The sequence below is a fragment of the Cyprinus carpio genome, chromosome B2, assembly GCF_018340385.1.
Source record: "Cyprinus carpio isolate SPL01 chromosome B2, ASM1834038v1, whole genome shotgun sequence".
Lineage (NCBI taxonomy): Eukaryota > Metazoa > Chordata > Actinopteri > Cypriniformes > Cyprinidae > Cyprinus > Cyprinus carpio.
Genome location: NC_056598.1, coordinates 23,301,790 through 23,320,340, shown reverse-complemented (window position 1 = coordinate 23,320,340; position 18,551 = coordinate 23,301,790). Strand labels below are relative to the sequence as shown.

Sequence of the window (18,551 nt, the reverse complement as noted above, 5' to 3'; positions counted from 1 at the left end):
TAGTGAAAAGTCAGCTACGTGAGACTAAAAACACAGACGTAAACAAACCACCCTGGACATGAGCAATCATTAGACCAGGTCAGGGATTTTGAACTGAGGAAGCACATATCACTCAGGAGAACCAGCACTGCCTGGAATTGTATCAGACTGCAGCTGTTCACTTCACACACCAGTGGAGCTGTTTTCCTAAAGGCTACTTACCAAAGTTAAAGACAAAAAACATGTTTGACAGTGACAAATTATTGGACATTTAATTGCAGCGGATGTTATTTTGTGTCTTGTATTCTTGCGTTGCCTAATCAAAAACTGGTGACTGACTGAAAATGTGTATGTGTAGCAGTGAGTTGGGAGGAGCCCTGTCATGATAAGTAAAGATAGATTTGTGTTAGACCCTGAGGTGAGTCATAGACTTGATAACAGTGTTCTGCTTGTTAAATAAAGACCTGCATTGAAGCACCAGCAGTCAGCTCACCATAGCTATGAGCCAAGACGACAGGGTTAATCGTAAAAAACGAGAAAAACACACGTCAAGCCGTTCATGACATTCTTGCATACGAATCACTCAGGTTTTTGCAGACACACACACACACTCAAGCCGGCGTAATCAAAAAAGAATTACGTGATAAATTTATTAAAGATCTCTAGGAAAAGGGCAGAGAGGCATCCAGACCAGATGTGTTCACAGTGTCAGATTTAATAGGTTTTCCAGATCTGAATGATCAGGGACAGCAGGTGGGGGGAAAGGGCTCTTATGCACCTATCGGCCGTCCAGACGTGCATTTTACGTATCAGATTGTCTTTCTCACTTCTATCTCCTCTTTAATTGGAGCTCTCTTTCATATCACCGTCTGTCGTTCACCCAGAAGCACCCGTCACATACTCAACAGCCAATTCGCTAAAGGCGCACGCAAAAAAACGAGATAAAAAGGCGCTAGGTAGCAAGGGAGGGAAAAAAGGTGAAATGCGAAAAAGTGGGGAGACAGACAGTGAAGAGGCGCGAGAGAAACGACCCCATTACGCTTGCCGAGCTGAGCTTCTCTCTCTCACCTTATCGTATTAAAATGCAGTGAAGCCAGTCGACTTAATCAGCTCCTGTCAATCACAGAGCGTGTGGCACCGAACCACCGTGGGAGCGTGCTCGGTTCACCCCACTCTGCTGGGGTGGGTACAGCAGCCACATACTTAATACAGGTTAAACAGAGTTTAAAGACCATTTACACTTAAAGCTCAGCCAGGAGGAACTCAATCTAATCCAGACCTAGGTCAGATATGTGTTTGAAGTGTTTAAATGATTTGGAGGATATGGAGATATTTGATAATGGCTTTTGCCATATGAGAGACCTCAAGGAGAGATAATAGGACACATCCTGTTTGAATGTTTGTCCTCTTCACTCACTTCTTCGAGTTTGATGTTGGACGTGTGGTACTTGAGACCATCCGTAGGAATGAAAAATCTCAAATGAGATCTTTTAAAAAAGAAATTAGTAATTTTTAACAAAGTACCAGCTAAATATGCCAACTAAATATGGCATTATCAGTGTGAGTTGGAAACAAGACTTTGATTCAAATGAGACTCATGTGGAGACTTGGACAAGAGCATTTGTAAAATTTGATTGTGCATGGTTTCCTGTGCAAAAACAGTCTGTCGTGCTTCTTGTTATTGCAAACTAGTATGCTATTATCATAATCAAAAACACACTAGTTTATGGCATAATTAGTTTTACTGTTTACTTGTTATTCTTTTAGTTATTTACCTATTGCAGCTAATGAATCGGAAGTCTCGCATGGTCACAGGAAATGACTTGATTCCACATTGAAAAGTAAGATGGATATCTCTTGCTCCTCAGATTTCATCATGATAATAAAGACTCTAACAACCTTACATAATCTGGAGTTTGAATAGAGATCTCAACAGTGTCCCAGGTTGTCAAGATTTGAGATTTCAATCTGATCTTAAACATTTCTCATCCAGTTTTTACAAATGATAAAATCCAGATTAATTTTCTAATAATATAAAAACACTACAATGTATGTTAACAATTCAGTCACTTCTTTCTATGTTTATTTCTCCTCAGGAATTTTAGGACAAACATCTATATTTAAGTTCATACTTGAATAAAACATAACCAAGAAACTCAAGTCTCCTGAGCAATAAAAGAGCAACCTCTGATCAATAAAATGTTCCTTCGGGCAGGCATTGTGAGAAAGTCAACCTGGGATTGCTGATTTAGAGAACCATATTTACGATGAGAACGTCATTACTATACCAGAAATGGCAGCGAGCGACCGAATTAGCATTTATCAGATCCCTATCAGCAAGTTGCTCAATTATGGAGATGTAATCATTTTCTCTCTCTTTTTCTCAATCTCTCACGGGTTGAGTGTATTTCCTTTTTGCGCAGCTAGCACTGTGTCAACCTGTGGTGCTGGTTTGTCATTAATTGTAATTAACTTTAAATTCAGCAGTGCCTCCATTGTGTTTACGAAAACACAATGGAGAAAAACTGTGCAAATGTACACAAATACACACAAGCACGCAAGCATAGACTGTAACCACATCAGACTTCATTTCCAACTGAAGGGTGTGTGTATGCTTCAAAAAACTGATGTTTTCCAGTGAAAATATCTAAACATTCTAAAAGGTGGGGGGCGGGGGATGGATGGGTGGGCGGGTATGTATTTGTTTGCCATTGAAGATTCCCTTGCCAAGGGTGTATTTTGAGATCAATCTCTGCCACAGTCATAATCCTGTTTTGTTTGTTCCAAAACTTCCAGACATCACTGTGGCGGAAATGAAACATAAATCATGTGCATATTTTGTCATAATGTCTCTAAACTGTGTTTCTTTTTCCAAAATTGTCTTTTTGTAGAGCCCCCATCTGCTCCTCAGCACCTTATTTCTAATGTGAACGAGACCTCTGTGAATCTGGAGTGGACTGCTCCAGCATCCTCCGGTGGCAGGCAGGACCTCGCTTACAACGTCATATGCAAGCGGTGCAACTCTGATGGTCAGCGCTGTCAGCCCTGTGGCAACGGCATCCATTTTTCGCCTCAGCAGCTGGGCCTACGCACCACCAGGGTATCCATAAATGACCTACAGGCTCACACCAACTACACCTTTGAGATCTGGGCAGTCAATGGGGTCTCCAAGCAGAGTCCCGGGCCAGAACAGGCGGTGTCTGTGACGGTTACCACCAACCAAGCAGGTAAGTGTGTCGTTTATGTTCAAAAATGAATTATTGTTGAACATGAAATTCCTACTATTATGACTTCATTAAATACTAGGCTGATGTCATCATGTAATCTGGTCACAGGCTGATGTGTTGAATTTGTCACCACAGTCTGATACAGAACATAATCATCAAGTTCGGTAATCAGCTTCCCGTCTGTGAAAGTGCTCTGTCTTATATCACCACAGAGAAATTTCTAATTACTTCTTGTCTATGTCTGTCAGAATGGATTTTTATGACTTTAAACCACATGTCGGGTCAAATTGCGCATATGCGCATTTGTTGGCTGCTCACATTTGTTTGCGCTGAGTGGACTATTAACTTTTACAAGGTGTTTAATTTCGGGTTCTTGAGAAAGCATGAGACAGGAAGTGCCTTTTTGTCTGGCTTTGGGGATATTGTGTGTAGGGCCCCCAGGAGTGGGGTCTTCCAAGAGTCTTTCTCACCATCATTGTCTTGGTGAACTCTGATTGTAATAGCCATCACACCTGTCTGTACACTCTTCAAACAGACCTTTACTCCTGACCGTCTGTTCTTAGCTTTTATAACCCCATATATTGGGGCTCTGGGTGGACATTGGCCTATAGCACTGAAGCACCTATTGGTGCTTGCCAAAGGCCATATCAGTATTAATATTTTTGCTATTTCTAGCTACCACCAGAATGTCCTACCAGCTGCCCTAGTAACCACCTATTGTTGCTTTTGCAGCCACTTAGCAAACCTTTGGAACTGCATAGCAGCAAGTTGTCTTGATTTTTGTCAGAGAATGCAAAAATCAAGCTAATATAAATATGAAACACTGATCTGGTTATAATTATAATTTTCGTTTGCACTGAGGAATTGAGCCAGGATCGTTTCATGGTCTGGCTTCCCCTTTGGCAACGGTAGAGTGTCATTGATAAAACCCTAAAGATTACAGATAAGCATGTGCTCCCTAGATGACTACATCAATGGACCTTCTGTAGTAGCAAAGTGGAATTAAGAGAGAAGGGAAAGAATCAGAAGACCTTGAGTGATTCTCACCACGAATCCGGGATGATGATATAACCCTTAAGAAACAAAATTATATGGTAATATACTGCAAAATATAATGTGATATATTACATAATACATTTCCATATGTTGCAAACTAGTGCTTATGTTGTTCAGTATATCCATTGATAATATATAGCTATGTATTGATACATACAAAAAAAAAAAAAAAATTTGTTTAATCCTTATATTGCTCATAGATGTGCCCATATAAATGTGCATGTATGTACATACATATATACACACATTTGTTCCCAGCATGCTTTGCTTCTGACTGTTTACGGAGAGTAAAAATGCTAAAATTAAGTGTTATTTCATATGTTTTTGTTCAATATTAATATGGGGGAGATCTGTTAGTGTTTAATGTTGTATTATTTTGAAATGTAAAAGGGTTTCTGGTATGTGTAAGTTTGTGGGGTTACCTTTTTGCAGAAGAGTAGAATCTGTGGTCTGGAAGACGATTGGCCAAACTCTGTTAAATTATATGTTACTTTATTTTAAAAGTAATGGTAGTGCACTGTTCAGCACAGTGATAGTCTGTTCACTAAGTGCTTTCTTATGAGCAGGTGTGCTTATGCTATTGTAAACTAGCTATATTTTAAAATATGAAATGTGTATATCATAAATGATTGTTAAATATAAGAAATATATATTTCCATATATGTGTGTGTATATACTGCATGAATATATGTTCAATATATTTTTACACATGCAATAACATCTTATCACATTTATATATTATAGTGTATTACTGAATATAAAATGACATATATTGTGATATATAAGTAAATATATTGTCATATTTTTCAATATAGGAAAAGCGAGCGGCAATTCCTTATGTATTATTCAATATATTGTAATATATTTACACAATATATTACTCTGTATAATTTCTAATATACCATTATGTCATTTAATATATTGATCATTCATATATTAGGAAATATATTTTCTTTGCGTAAGGGAATGGGCACTTCATTTTGGTGATTTGACATTTTTCTGTGAGTTACAAAGCTGTAATCACTGCATTTTTCAGATGTTAACCCATGTTAGCTTCCAGTGTTTAGTTGTTTTTCAGGTTTTCTCAGTATGACAACACAAATATCTCCAATATCATACCTCTTCATTGCTTTGTAGGACTAACATGTGTATGTTTCTTTGAAACAGATGGGCGGTCGGGGTTCTCCTAGCAATACTAAGCTTTTTCTCTTTGTGTTTTTCTCCTCCTAGCTCCCTCTCCAGTTACCACCATCCAGGCCAAGGACATCACCAGACACGCTGTGTCTTTGGCATGGCAACAGCCTGAGAGACCCAATGGAGTCATTCTTGAGTACGAGGTCAAGTACTACGAGAAGGTGAGAAAATTCATGGGAAAGCGGTTTACACAATTTTGTATGTTTTGTATACAGTATGTTGTGTTTTGAATATGGGTGTGCAGCCCCATGAGGCTTCTTAACCAGCTTGGTCAACCTCGCCAGAAGGACCATGCTGGTTGGAAACATTCAATTTTGCATGTTTTTGTGAGGTTCCCCATCCTGTCAGCATGAGATAAGGGATATATTTTGGCAAATATAGTTCAGGATTAGGCCTAGTGACATCACTCACTTATCAGGAACTACAAATGGGAGAGATGCTTCTTTGAAACTGCAGATTAAGATGCAGCAATCAAGGTGAAGCGTTCACTTAAGTCCTTAAAATGAGCCATATGATGTCAGGTACATCAAAACGAGAGAGCTGCATTTTAGTTCATGGCTAGACCAGACTCACTCACATTCGCAGCAGGAGTGTGGTGAACCGGCAGGTCAGAACAGCATGGGGTGGATGCAGAGATCTAGGGTGAAGCATACAGGCCGTTGGGATACAGAGAGGATAACAGCATTCTCCTCTCTCTGCTCCCGCTGCGTCTTCTTCTGGCTGACTGATTACAGATTGCAGCAGTGGTCAGATTCTTTTCCCTTACACTCTGAGGTTTTCCACTGCAAACATACACTGACACACACACAAGTCCAAGACACAAAAGTTCTTGTTTCGTGATCCAACAATTACAAGCCTAACATTAGGGGACATCGAAAAAAAACAAAAACAATTAAACTTAGTTCCTTTGCTTGTTTTGGTTCAAATTTGACATCGTTTAAGTGGTTTGGATCTAGTGATGAAACAAGGGAATTCTGAACAAGCAAATTCAGGTTACACCCAAGGGAGCGAGCAAAAACAAAGTTGGCAACCTTGTTTTTGTACAACAAGGTTGTGGTTTCCCCTACAAAATCCTGGCTGTAGTTTCTGTGTCAGACATTAAACAAATCTCTCTTCCTTTTTTGTTTTATCAGGGTTTGATTCCAAATAAAACAATCCTAATGACCAATTCCACAAGTTGGTTCAACATTTCCTGTTCCTTTAATCCAATCAGGATCAAAACGAGCGCAGCTATCGCATAATGAAGACCTCGTCCCGAAGTGCCGAGATCAAAGGCCTGAGCCCGCTCACCTCTTACGTGTTTCATGTGCGTGCCCGCACCGCCGCTGGCTATGGAGACTTCAGCGCCCCCTTCGAGTTCATGACCAATTCAGGTAGGTTTCCATGTGCGTGTTACTGAACCGACAATGGCAAGTCTTTGTTCCCACAATTAGAGACTCGTGTTGAGTTTGAGGGTGGATCAGCCATTCATCCGGAAACTATTTCTCTAAAGTAACATAATTATAGCCTTTATGTATGTTTTCCTTTCCTTTACGATAGTTTCTTTGTTTGCTCACTACAAAGTCGCTGGTATTTTTAAAAGCACTTTAAAGTAAACTCTGTAACGAGTGGAATGTTTTGGAGCTTTGATACTAGGTCATTTCAGCATCTTAAAAAAACAGGGTTTGTTCCTCACTGATGAAACAAGGCTCTTCTATGCAAATTCAAAATGGGTGACAAGTTTAATCTTTAAAGGAGAATTATGCATTTGAGATTAACTTTAATATTTTTCCTATCAGTTCCCTCTCCCATCATCGGAGATGGCGCTAACTCCACCGTGCTGTTGGTGTCTGTGATCGGCAGTGTGATTCTGTTGCTCATCTTCATCGGAGTCTTCATCATCAGCCGCAGGTAAGCCACCAGGCCCAACTGGGTGTCAGTCGTCTCACAGATACTGTCTGAATCTGGAAGCATTCCTCCGTCTTTCCCCTTGTCCCTGTGGGCATCTCCATCACCTCTCCCTCACCCTGTCTGTCATCCTATATCAGTCTTTCTTTCTGTTGTGCTCCTGCTGTCTTCCCCCCTCTCTACCTGTCCATCAGTCTGGTTCTCACGGCTCGTCCTCCTTCTCTTTCCCGCTCTCTCGCTCTCTTTTTCCCTGTGGTGTAGCTAGTCGTATAGTGACAGTCCGTTGGCAGCTCTGCCTGATTAGTCTCTTCTGTGCTGCTAAGGGTCTCTGTGCCGTGTGTGTTGAAATCCGTAGGGAACACGTACCATTCCCAAGGGAGCCGAGACGCAAGGCAGGACGGCGTATGTGTGCATACGTGTACGTCTGTGTACTGTACTCAATCAGAGCGGCTGTCATACTCCCACGGGCAAAACGTCATGGTTGCTTTGCCTTAATCAAACAACTTTTTCTTGCTAAACTCTCAGCCAGCTATGCTCTTACTCCACTATGGTTATCATCAGTTACATTTCCCTTTCATAAGGCCTCCTCCTATTGTGTCCGATTGTAGTTTCCCAAGACCAGAGTGAGAGTGTCTTTTCTTACAGTGGTTGACATTGTATCATTATCAGCTTAGATAATCATCTCTGCATCTTTCAAAGTCCCCAAAGAGAAGCTTCACCCTCATTCAGGGTGAAAATAACAATCCAAGCTAATGAATGGGGCTTTTGTTTTGGCCAAGCAGCCATTAAGCACTTCCTCAGTGGATCCCTTCAACAGGAGACAAGACTACCGATCCTCCGAAGCTACCGAAGTAGCTCTCACCTTTGGGCCGTTCTTCTCTACCTTGAGGGGATGCAAACCGGTTGATCATGGAAGCCAGGAGGGGGTTACAGCTTTGTACAAAACCTTGGGTTCCTCACTTCGGTACTTGGATAGCACACCTGATAATCTTCTAGTTCCTAAAATAAACGTGTACCGACCATTTGGGCTGATGGCAGGGCCTCCTCCTACGAAGGCATGGCCCCCTGCAGGCAGAGCTATTTCTAGCTTCTGCGATGCACTCAGGCGTTAAAGCCTGGCCCTTTCATCCTGTTCTACCTGTGGATATGCCCCTCTCCCTTCATCTAGCCTTTTATTCCTCCACTAGCTCTGAAACTTTGGGGCCTTTATCAATGCCAGAACGCACTAGAAAAACAATAACAGCAGTTGTGCATTCCCGGCCGAGCCCCCACTCTCTATGTACAGGCAGGTGACCCCATCCCCAGCAGGGAGTCTTGGGCTAGGGCAGCATCCTGGGTGGGGTTGTTATACGTTCCATTGCTTCTCTTCTGCTACTTGCACCCATGCCGAGGGGTCAGTGGTTGGCCCTAAGGGGTCAGCAGGTGATTGGGTGAAATGGTAACTTTGAAGGTGGTGCATACTAGCTCCTTTATGTCATTGTTGACAGGTAAGGCGAGATGTTTTTAGGGGAAGGGGTGGAGTCGTTTCAAATGGGATTTTGTTGCCGTTTTGGCCACTTGATGACTGTGTGTTTACTCGTCTGTCATTCTCTTTACCTCATTCCTGTTTGTTCTTTATCTGTCAATCTCTAAATGATTTCAGATGAAAGGCCAGGGGACTTGGTTCGTGAACAGACCTTCTTTCTACTTTGATATGGTGTACTCTCTCTCTGTGTAGCTTGATTAGCGTTACAGATTTTTACAGCCCCACTTTTAAAGAAAAGGTTAAAAGGTTATTCAAAACTTTGACCTGGTTCAATGACTTGGAACAGCATGTTCACCGTGTCTCACATGTGGCAGTTAGTCTTTTTTGAATGTTTTGTAAAAATATTTAATCTGATTTACTTTTTTTTTCCATCACTAACCTTGAAGGTGAAAAGCCTGTGTTAGGATGTGTTTTAAAAATAGTTAAAAGTCAAATAATTTATGCAAAAATGAATGCAAAAAAGTTACTTAACCCGTCTGACTTTTAAATTGCATGCTTTGTTATCCAAAAAAAATCACATTTTTTGACATTGTTAAATCTCAAATAATTTAATTCTTGTTAGAAAAAGAGAGACATCAAAAAAGAGATCTTATTTGTGATTTCTCTTTTATGTGATTTAAAATCCATCTCATCTCTCTGTTAACAGGAGAAGCAAATACAGCAAAGCCAAACAGGATTCTGATGAGGAGAGGCATTTGCATCCAGGTAATGCTGCGGCCATGTAAACACATATACACAATGACACATTCTCTAATATGCATGTATCATCTAAGTTAAAGTTGTAAATAAGAAGAGAAGTTTGTATATTCTCAGTGTGGTAGAAGACAGACAAGCCAACAAGAGAGGGAGGAGAATGGAAAACATGTTGTATATTCATCATTTTGTCTGTCTGTCAACTATCCTCCCCTCCTTTTCTTTCAATCTCGTAACATGTAGGCACCTCTCTCTTTGTGTCTCCACAGGGGTTCGGATCTATGTGGACCCCTTCACCTATGAGGACCCCAACCAAGCAGTCCGTGAATTCGCTAAAGAAATTGACGCCTCCTGCATCAAGATCGAAAAGGTCATCGGCATTGGTGAGCAAACGACCTGCTGTTTTCTTTTCCGTCTGTCTCAGACTGAGTGTAGCTAGACCACAACTGTTACAGTGAAATGTTAGCCCACCGATCCAGAGATATCTCATGGGTCATTATGTACCGCAGACATTTCTGATTCTTTTTCTGTTTAAAGGAGAATTCGGGGAAGTGTGCAGCGGTCGTCTCAAAATGCCTGGAAAGCGCGAGATCTGTGTAGCCATAAAAACCCTCAAAGCAGGATACACCGACAAGCAGAGACGGGACTTTCTGAGCGAGGCCAGCATCATGGGCCAGTTTGACCACCCCAATATCATCCGACTGGAGGGAGTCGTCACTAAATGTGAGTCTTTTGAGTGTTTTCAGTATGAACAAGCTACTCGTTTACTGTGACCACATCCTTTCAAACAGATTTGTTCTGGTTTTGCATATCATTTGCAAATCGTGACCTCGTTGATCACACAATCCAAGCTGTGTGCTTCACTGTCTACAGCCATCTTTCATGAAAAGTCTTTTTACAAAGTGATGCGTGATGATTTTTGTTACATTTTATTGTTTATTAATTCTTCTTTAAAGCATAAACCTCATTAAATTGTTAGGATTTACACTTTAAAACAAGAAAAAAGACTTTATTATTCATAGTTATACTTTTATTAACTTAAAAATAAATAACGAGTAATAAAGGAGTATGCGGTTTTGCTTCTTACATAACTTTTAATAACTCTTTTGTAGTATGCCAAGCACCTAATATGTTTACATGTTTTTACTGGAAAACAAGACACAAATACTTTTAAGGAAAAGTATTGTTTGCTGTGTTGCCAACTTATTTGGCCACCCATTGAAGCTCTGCTGTAGAGCTGATGGTTTTCATTTCTTTAGGTTTTTGACTTTTGCTTTGACTTTTAGCCATCGAAAGCCTTTTATTAAAAATTGGGCTGCTTTGCTTCTATATATTTTTTATTTTTTTTTACAGTCGATGTCTGCCTCCTGTTTGCATCTTAAATGCATTTTGGAACCACATTGAAGAAATGATGTACTCTCTATTCCTTAATTTGATGAAAATCAACCCTGTCTTTTGCAATGCACCCTTCCCATTACCAGAACGGAATGTTGGCTGGCTGGCAGACCTGACATCAAACCTTTTAATAACTTGTTATTGATTGAAAGTTGACTCTCTCATATGTGTGTTTAAGAAACCTCCAGGGTGTAGTTGTGGCCAGACCTCACTGTGCATAACAAATATGAGGAGGACCTGTGTGTGTGTGTGTGTGTGTGTGTGTGTGTGTGTGTGTGTGTGTGTGTGTGTGTGTGTGTGTGTGTGTGTGTGTGTGTGTGTGTGTGTGTGTGTGTGTGTGTGTGTGTGTGTGTGTGTGATGGTGGAGCTGGGATTTGCATTAGATGGCTTTGCATTTGACAGCTGGACTGAAGAACACCCTAGTGTCTTCTGACGCTGATGGCTCTTGTGCTGTCTGGCAGCTCAGGAGCTCTGGAGAAACACAAAGATGAAGATGTGTGTGTTTTTTTGGAGTTTGTTTTGGTAGACTGCATGGAAGAGAGCTGCATTCATAGGCAGGGGCTTCTGCAGACATGTAACAATACCACAATCCCACCGAGTCACATCTTTTCTCCAGACAGCCCTGGCAAATCCCCATCCTCTCTGATGTATTAGTGAAGACGATGCCAACAGATGGGTTACACAGAGAGAAAGTGAACAGGAATGAAACAGAGAGCAAAGACAGAGACATAAGGAGCAAGAGAGAGACCACTCGTGGAAAAATACATGAAAAATAAAAATGGTGATCCTAGGAATCGAAGTACGCCTTACATGGGCCATTTGCCATTTTGATATAGAGTTTGTTTGTGCTATGCATGCTCATAAACTGGACCAAAGTGAATTGGACTATTTTATTTTATTAATTTATTTTTAATTTATTATTATTATTATTTTTAATTATTATTATTTATTTATTTTTAGAATTATGAGGTAAAATTAAGAAAATGTATAAAACATTGTGATCAGAACTTTTCTTTTAACAGGACTGGTGTCTCATAGCTGGCTTAGTTTGAAGCGTTGGAGTGCTGTTTGTTATTAGCAGCCCTTCTCCCATAATCCTCAGCATGGCAGAAGTAGTGTCTTCAGGATAACTGTTATTACAAACAGACAATGGCAGCCCTCTCGTAACCTACGCCTCCAACCGGGCCAATTAAACCTGTTAAATAAATTACTAATGATGTAGAAATTGTCCTAAATAAATAAAGACAAAATGCCCCTAAGCCTCAGAGAGCGGGAGAGAAGCAGGATGCCAGCCGTCTCCTCAGAAAGCATTCACAGACGGGCTTGGTGGGCGCAGTCTTTTATGCGCTGGCATTAAATGCAAGATTGTATTTGCATAATGAAGGCAAGGCTAGAACACTGAAATGATTCCTCTGAGGTGAAGCGCGTATGTGCGTAATCTGCGTATGCGTTTGTAAGTGGTTCTGTGTAGGTGTGTGTGTGTGTGCCATTGTCCTCTTTTGTGAAGCCCCTGCACTCCTTCCTTTCGGCTCCGTGAGAGGGGCCTGCGTTGCCATAGTATTGCCTTGTCTTGGTACTGACTGGCAGGTAATGTGGGAATCCAGCCCTGATAGCCTCCAGCAACGACTGCATTCAGTAAACAAACCCACACAGAAATCCCACTCGCAAATAGGAGCGAATAGGAAGAGAGGGGGGAGTGTGAGAAAAGAGGAGGGGCTAGCAGACGGACACTTTAGGGCTTGATTGGGAAGTGTCATTCAAATGGGCTGATGTGTACAGAGTGCCTTGAGTGCATGCGGTAAAAAACAACATGAAATCTCTGCATTTTTCAATGCACTTTTTCAGTCACTATCAGACTGTTTTTTCTCTTGAAGACATGATTAAAGCAGATAATTGGTTTAGGGCCTAGATGTACAAACTCTGATTGGTTCTAAATAGGACAAACTGCAGCCAATAAGATTCTATTATACAGCTACAAAGGATCTGTTCAATGGAAGTTGGATTTCCAATTTGGAAATTCAAGTGAAAATTAAGTTTAAGCAAATTAAATGCTTTCATATGTTAAAGTTCCAACATATATATAGTTTTTTGAAAGGCATCTCTTATTCTCACCAAGGCTGCATTTATTTGATCAAAAAATAAATAAATAAATAAATAAATAAATAAATAAATATATATATATATATATATATATATATATATATATATATATATATATATATATATATATTTTTTTTTTTTTTTTTTTTTTTTTTTTTTTTTCTATTTTAATAATATATTTGAATGTAATTTATTCATTTTTAGACACACCCTAAGTGTCACATGATCCTTCAGAAATCAATCAAATATGTTGATTTGGTCATCAATATTTGAGAAACAGTTGTGCTGCTTAATATTTTTGTTCAAACAGTGATGCATTCTTTTTTCATGATTTTTAGATGTATAGAAAATTCAAAGAACAGCATTTATATCAAATAGAATTATTTTGTAACATTATCAATGTCTCTACTGTCACTTTTCACTTACATGTTTTTTTCTCTCTCTCTCTCTCTCTCTCTGCACAGGTAAGCCAGTTATGATCATCACTGAGTACATGGAGAACGGATCCCTTGATGCCTTTCTCAGGGTGAGTTTTGTTTGTGTTGTATTTCAAGCACATCTTTTCGACCCAACAGTCATTTAGTACTCTTGCGTACTGTATTAGCTTAAACATCATTTTACTGTAAATGTTGTTCCTTCGTAGAAGAACGATGGGCGGTTTACTGTAATTCAGCTGGTGGGCATCCTGCGTGGAATCGCTTCAGGAATGAAGTATCTATCTGACATGAGCTACGTCCACCGTGACCTGGCGGCACGCAACATCCTGGTTAACAGTAACCTTGTGTGTAAAGTGTCTGACTTTGGCATGTCTCGAGTTTTGGAGGAAGATCCAGATGCTGCTTACACTACTAGGGTAAGTTTGATACATATTATTTGTTTGCAGCCTTGCGTTTGCAGCCCTAACACAAGCTTAAACCCATTATCTTCAGCATTTAACCCGCATGTGCTTACAAGAAGTGCTAGTATCTTTTCAAGTGTAATAGAAATTAGCAAACTAACCCCAAAATTGAGTGCCGAGCGCATGTATGTATGTATGTGTGTGTGTGTGTGTGTGTGTGTGTGTGTGTGTGTGTGTGCATGCGTGTGTGTGATTAACCTCCATGCATGTGTTTGCTATCTCTTTTGAAAGGAAATAACAGGAACCTATCAATCACAGGGAGGCAAGATACCTATTCGCTGGACCGCTCCAGAAGCCATTACATACAGGAAGTTCACCTCCGCCTCTGATGTATGGAGTTACGGCATTGTCATGTGGGAAGTGATGTCATATGGAGAACGGCCATACTGGGACATGAGTAACCAGGATGTAAGTGTTGGATGAAGTGGATTCAGAGCTTCAGTGTATGCATTTTCAGCTGTTGTTTAAAACCATTTGGATGTTTCTTTGCTTCAGGTTATAAAGGCAATTGAGGAAGGCTATAGACTGCCTCCTCCCATGGACTGTCCAGTTTCTTTGCACCAGCTGATGCTGGATTGCTGGCAGAAAGAGCGTGCCGAAAGGCCAAAGTTCAGCCAAATTGTCAACATGCTGGACAAACTCATCCGCAACCCCAACAGCCTGAAAAGGACAGGAGGAGAGATAGCCAGGTAATAAAATACATCTCACATAAGCCAAGGTGCAACTAGCACCTATTTTTTGAAGGGCACCAATCACAGTCCTGGTGCAATGTTTTTTTTCCTTGTCTGATACCTTTCCATTAATTATTTTACACATTAATATGATAAAAAATATTATATTTTATTGAAATTTTTATGCAATTTCCAAATATATTTGTTTAAAATATTTAAAATATTTTTATATTATTTTTATTTAAATTATTTATATATATATATATATATATATATATATATATATATATATATATATATATATATATTTGTACAAAAAGTATAACTATATATAAATATGACAAAAGATGAATATAAATAAAAAAATACATATAAATAAACAAATAAAAGCTTATTTGTGTGTGTGTGTGTCTATCCACTTAGCTTAAAATGTGCTCATTTTAAAATCCATTTGGCTTAAAATCTTAGCTCAGTCTGAAGGGGCATTTCTCTTCTCGTATAAGTCATGTTCTTGGTTCCAGTCTCATTTTTTATCAGTGATAAAATGGTGTAAATGCTTTTTTAGCTGTGGTACATAAGTGCATGTTACATGCATGACTTGCAGTGTTATATAAACGTGTTCCAATGAAGTGATGCTCATGGCTATAAAATCTTTTATAGTTCTTTTATACGTTGTTCAAAGTGGGCAACACAGAGCCAGCCCATGCTCTTGGGGCTCCTAACCAAGTCTTTTCTCTGTTTGTAGACCCAACACCACCCTCCTGGAGCCCAGCAGCCCAGAATTCACATCTACCCTGGGATCAGTTGCCGACTGGCTGCAGGCCATCAACATGGAACGTTACGGAGACAACTTCACTGCTGCTGGCTACATCACTCCAGAGGCTGTGGTCCACATGACACAAGAGTGAGTCACGTGAACAAAAACTGGGCATTCTTAAGGTGTTAGGAGACGTGTGATGTGTGTATGTTGGCTTTGAGAAGGCTTTTGACTAACTCAAGAGAAAGAAACCCAGTTCTTAAATCAGCGCTCTGGGATACACATACTGACGTATGGGTTCAGTAGTCACATTTCCGTGCAAAACCCCTGTGTAGATGCCAACGAAGCATTGAGAACTTCTACTTTGGCATTCAAATGTTCAGCCAGGATCGAGTTCTTAGATTTCATGTTAAAAGCAAATGAGGAGAGAGGGGTAAAAAAATAAACCAAATCAAACATGTTCTCATCACTTCTGTCTTTGTGTCTCGTTGGAACAGAGACATGGCGAGGATAGGGATCTCCTCTGCCGCACATCAGGATAAGATCCTCAACAGCGCGCAGGGAATGCTGTCCCAGATGCAACAAACGCAAGACAGGATGGTTCCTGTCTGAACCCATAGGATCAGAACACACAAACTCGAAACATACTTTGGACTTCCTTTTTTATTTTGGTTCTAAGAAAATCCATTTACCTCATCCATGCACTTTAAATTAAAGAAAAAAAAAAAACAGATTTCAGAGGAACAATACAGCACTTTTCTTTCAATAATGCCATCCCCGCCGTCCAGTCAAGAGGATTGTCCCGCGCTGTACTGATGCTCTGGATATGATTGTAGGAAGCTTTTCATTTCAATGAAACAACGAAGGAGTTTCTTTGTTTGTTTATTTGATTTTGTATGTATGTGCCTGTAAGTAAATGTATAAATAGTACTGGATTTATTTTTTTTCGTCCGCTCCTGCCATTTCACGGTTACTTGAGTGAGCGGCACCTGGTGGAATTTTTACGCTTGGAGATAAAGATTTTATGCACTCTTTAACGCTTTTATTCCGGAGATTACGGAGAGGCATTCATCTTCCCAACGTCCACAATGGAAGACCAGCTCTGGAAGGTCTCCAGGTCTCCCCATCCTCAGAATGGAATAGCTGTCTCCACTCCACAATTCTCCACACCACTTCACTTGGCCTGTGTTGGAATAGAAAAATCTTTCTCTCTCCACGGTTTTCCCCCTCTCCATCCGTGCCCTCTCTCTCCTCGCCTCTCTGTCTCCGGAGACCTTCGGCGGGCCGTGAAATCAACACATGTCTCCCTTGCTGGAAGTTCCAACAGGGCTGAGCTAAGGTAAGCACAAAGTAACAAGTCCGACCCAATGTTTATGGGATCTGCTCTACTTCCTCTCCATCCCCTGCAGTTATTTATCCGCTCATTAGTTGGGATTAGAACCAGTACAGATGAATAAAAGGGAGATATATATATATATATATATATATATATATTGGTGCCATGTTGATAGGATAAGCTCAAAATTAAAACTGAGCCAAAAATGGGAAATGTGTTTTTCCCATGCTCCCCAGCAACAGACCAAACAGAGCAATTTCAGTTTCCATACTCTGTGGATTACTTCAATTAATGCTGCATTTGTGTGTCCTGGTCTGTTTACAGAACGCGCTTTGAATCCCTGAATCATAATCATTTTCTTTTTCTCTCTCTCTCCCTCCACAGAGTCACCTTCACACATCTGCTCCGCAGCGATATCTGCTGCGCAGACTCGCATCCATTGCCGTTTCAATAACTACTTTTACTTGACACTTGGACAAAGGACTTCAATTCCCAAGATTCCCAACAAATGCTGAACGCTTCCACGAAGGCAGACTGAAAACATGACGAACAACCCGAGGAGCGGTTGAAGGCCCTTCGGTTGTCTCCTAAGAGATTCGATGAGAGATATAATAAACATTTTCATCTGGTCTCACTCTTGACAGGAAAAACTCTCCATTCTCAGTGCAGTGTGTTGCTGTTTTCTTTGAAGGATGACGGTTTGTTTTGAGGCACATACGCAAAGGACAAAAGTACATGATGTGTGCTAAGACTGCAGAACTTTGTGGCTACTCTCTGGAGGCCGACATACTGGAGTTGTTTGCTATATTCGCTAAGCCACTGCTGTTGTTCGCTTCTTACCAATGCTGGAGGTTGTAACTAAAAAAACACCACATTTATTTGGGTCGTTTGACTCTAACCTAAAAGATTTCAATGCAAATTTGAATAGTCTGAATGTGGACTGCAAGAAGAAGCACGTTATTTGTACCTAAAATAAACTTATTACAGGAATGTTTATAAAAGGAAAAAAAAAAAAAAAAAAAAAACTTTTAACATTTCAAGTGTGCTCTGTTTCATGTCAACCACATCCATCCATCCAATCCAAGAGACTTTCTTCTCGTTTCATCTTTCGATATTCCCTCCTCACCTGTTTAGGACCAGTTTGGAATATGCAATGAATGTGGAGAGGAGAGAAATTCAATAGAATGTACCGTGCCAAGTCTCCTAATGTAGTTTATTCTGGAAGGGACACTAACAGATCGCATTTTTCCCAACAGATCTAGACATTTTAAGTTTAATGTTGTGCATAATTGTGTCATCATTTTCCTTCTCTTCCATTTTTTATTTTATGAAATTAGGTACATGAAACATGTCATTTATTTATGGTCTTTTTTATCTAGTTTGTAAATTGTAAAATAGAGCTATGAGAGAAATAAATGATTGCCGAGTGCATTGTAATTAATGTCTAAAGTGATTTATGTGGCTAACTCCACTAATTCTCAGAAACGGATTGCTGGAAAGGTACTTGGACGGGCCGTCTGATGAGGTATTCTCACATGGAGAGAAACAGATCTTGTGTTTATTTCCACATAAAGTGGCAGCCGAGGGTGAGATCGGACAATTGGCTCCAATGCTGGTCACATATTTCTATTACATTCTGGCTGCAGTTGAAACGAAATGTTCTAATGTGGTGGTATAAACAGGTTTGTTGGCCTTGCCAGTAGCATTCAGATGATTTTGAGTTTCTCTTCTCCTTTTCACCGATCATTCCTCTCCTCGTGTCTTTCAGCCTGAGCTTGAAGTGAGTGTTTGTGTAAACGCTGATTGTGAGTAAAAGCAGATTGGCAGGGATAA

General features: G+C 40.2%; 1 protein-coding gene across 2 annotated transcripts in view; it reads left to right on the top strand.

Moving 5' to 3' along the window:
- The window catches only part of LOC109111127 (ephrin type-A receptor 4-like), a 39,008-nt gene extending 20,853 nt beyond the window's left edge, over positions 1–18,155 (top strand). The window contains exons 5-18 of one of the 2 annotated variants that reach the window (XM_042718727.1): positions 2,871–3,206; positions 5,493–5,617; positions 6,670–6,829; positions 7,235–7,346; positions 9,515–9,573; positions 9,831–9,944; positions 10,099–10,284; positions 13,521–13,582; positions 13,700–13,909; positions 14,186–14,362; positions 14,450–14,643; positions 15,371–15,529; positions 15,880–16,721; positions 17,103–18,155. In XM_042718727.1, coding sequence (XP_042574661.1) covers positions 2,871–3,206; positions 5,493–5,617; positions 6,670–6,829; positions 7,235–7,346; positions 9,515–9,573; positions 9,831–9,944; positions 10,099–10,284; positions 13,521–13,582; positions 13,700–13,909; positions 14,186–14,362; positions 14,450–14,643; positions 15,371–15,529; positions 15,880–15,994 — 2,009 coding nt within the window. In that variant the 3' untranslated portion in view covers positions 15,995–16,721; positions 17,103–18,155. The remainder of the gene's footprint in view (positions 1–2,870; positions 3,207–5,492; positions 5,618–6,669; positions 6,830–7,234; positions 7,347–9,514; positions 9,574–9,830; positions 9,945–10,098; positions 10,285–13,520; positions 13,583–13,699; positions 13,910–14,185; positions 14,363–14,449; positions 14,644–15,370; positions 15,530–15,879; positions 16,722–17,102) is intronic. The other variant, XM_042718728.1, reaches the window with a different exon arrangement.
- The last annotated feature ends 396 nt before the right edge of the window (positions 18,156–18,551 follow it).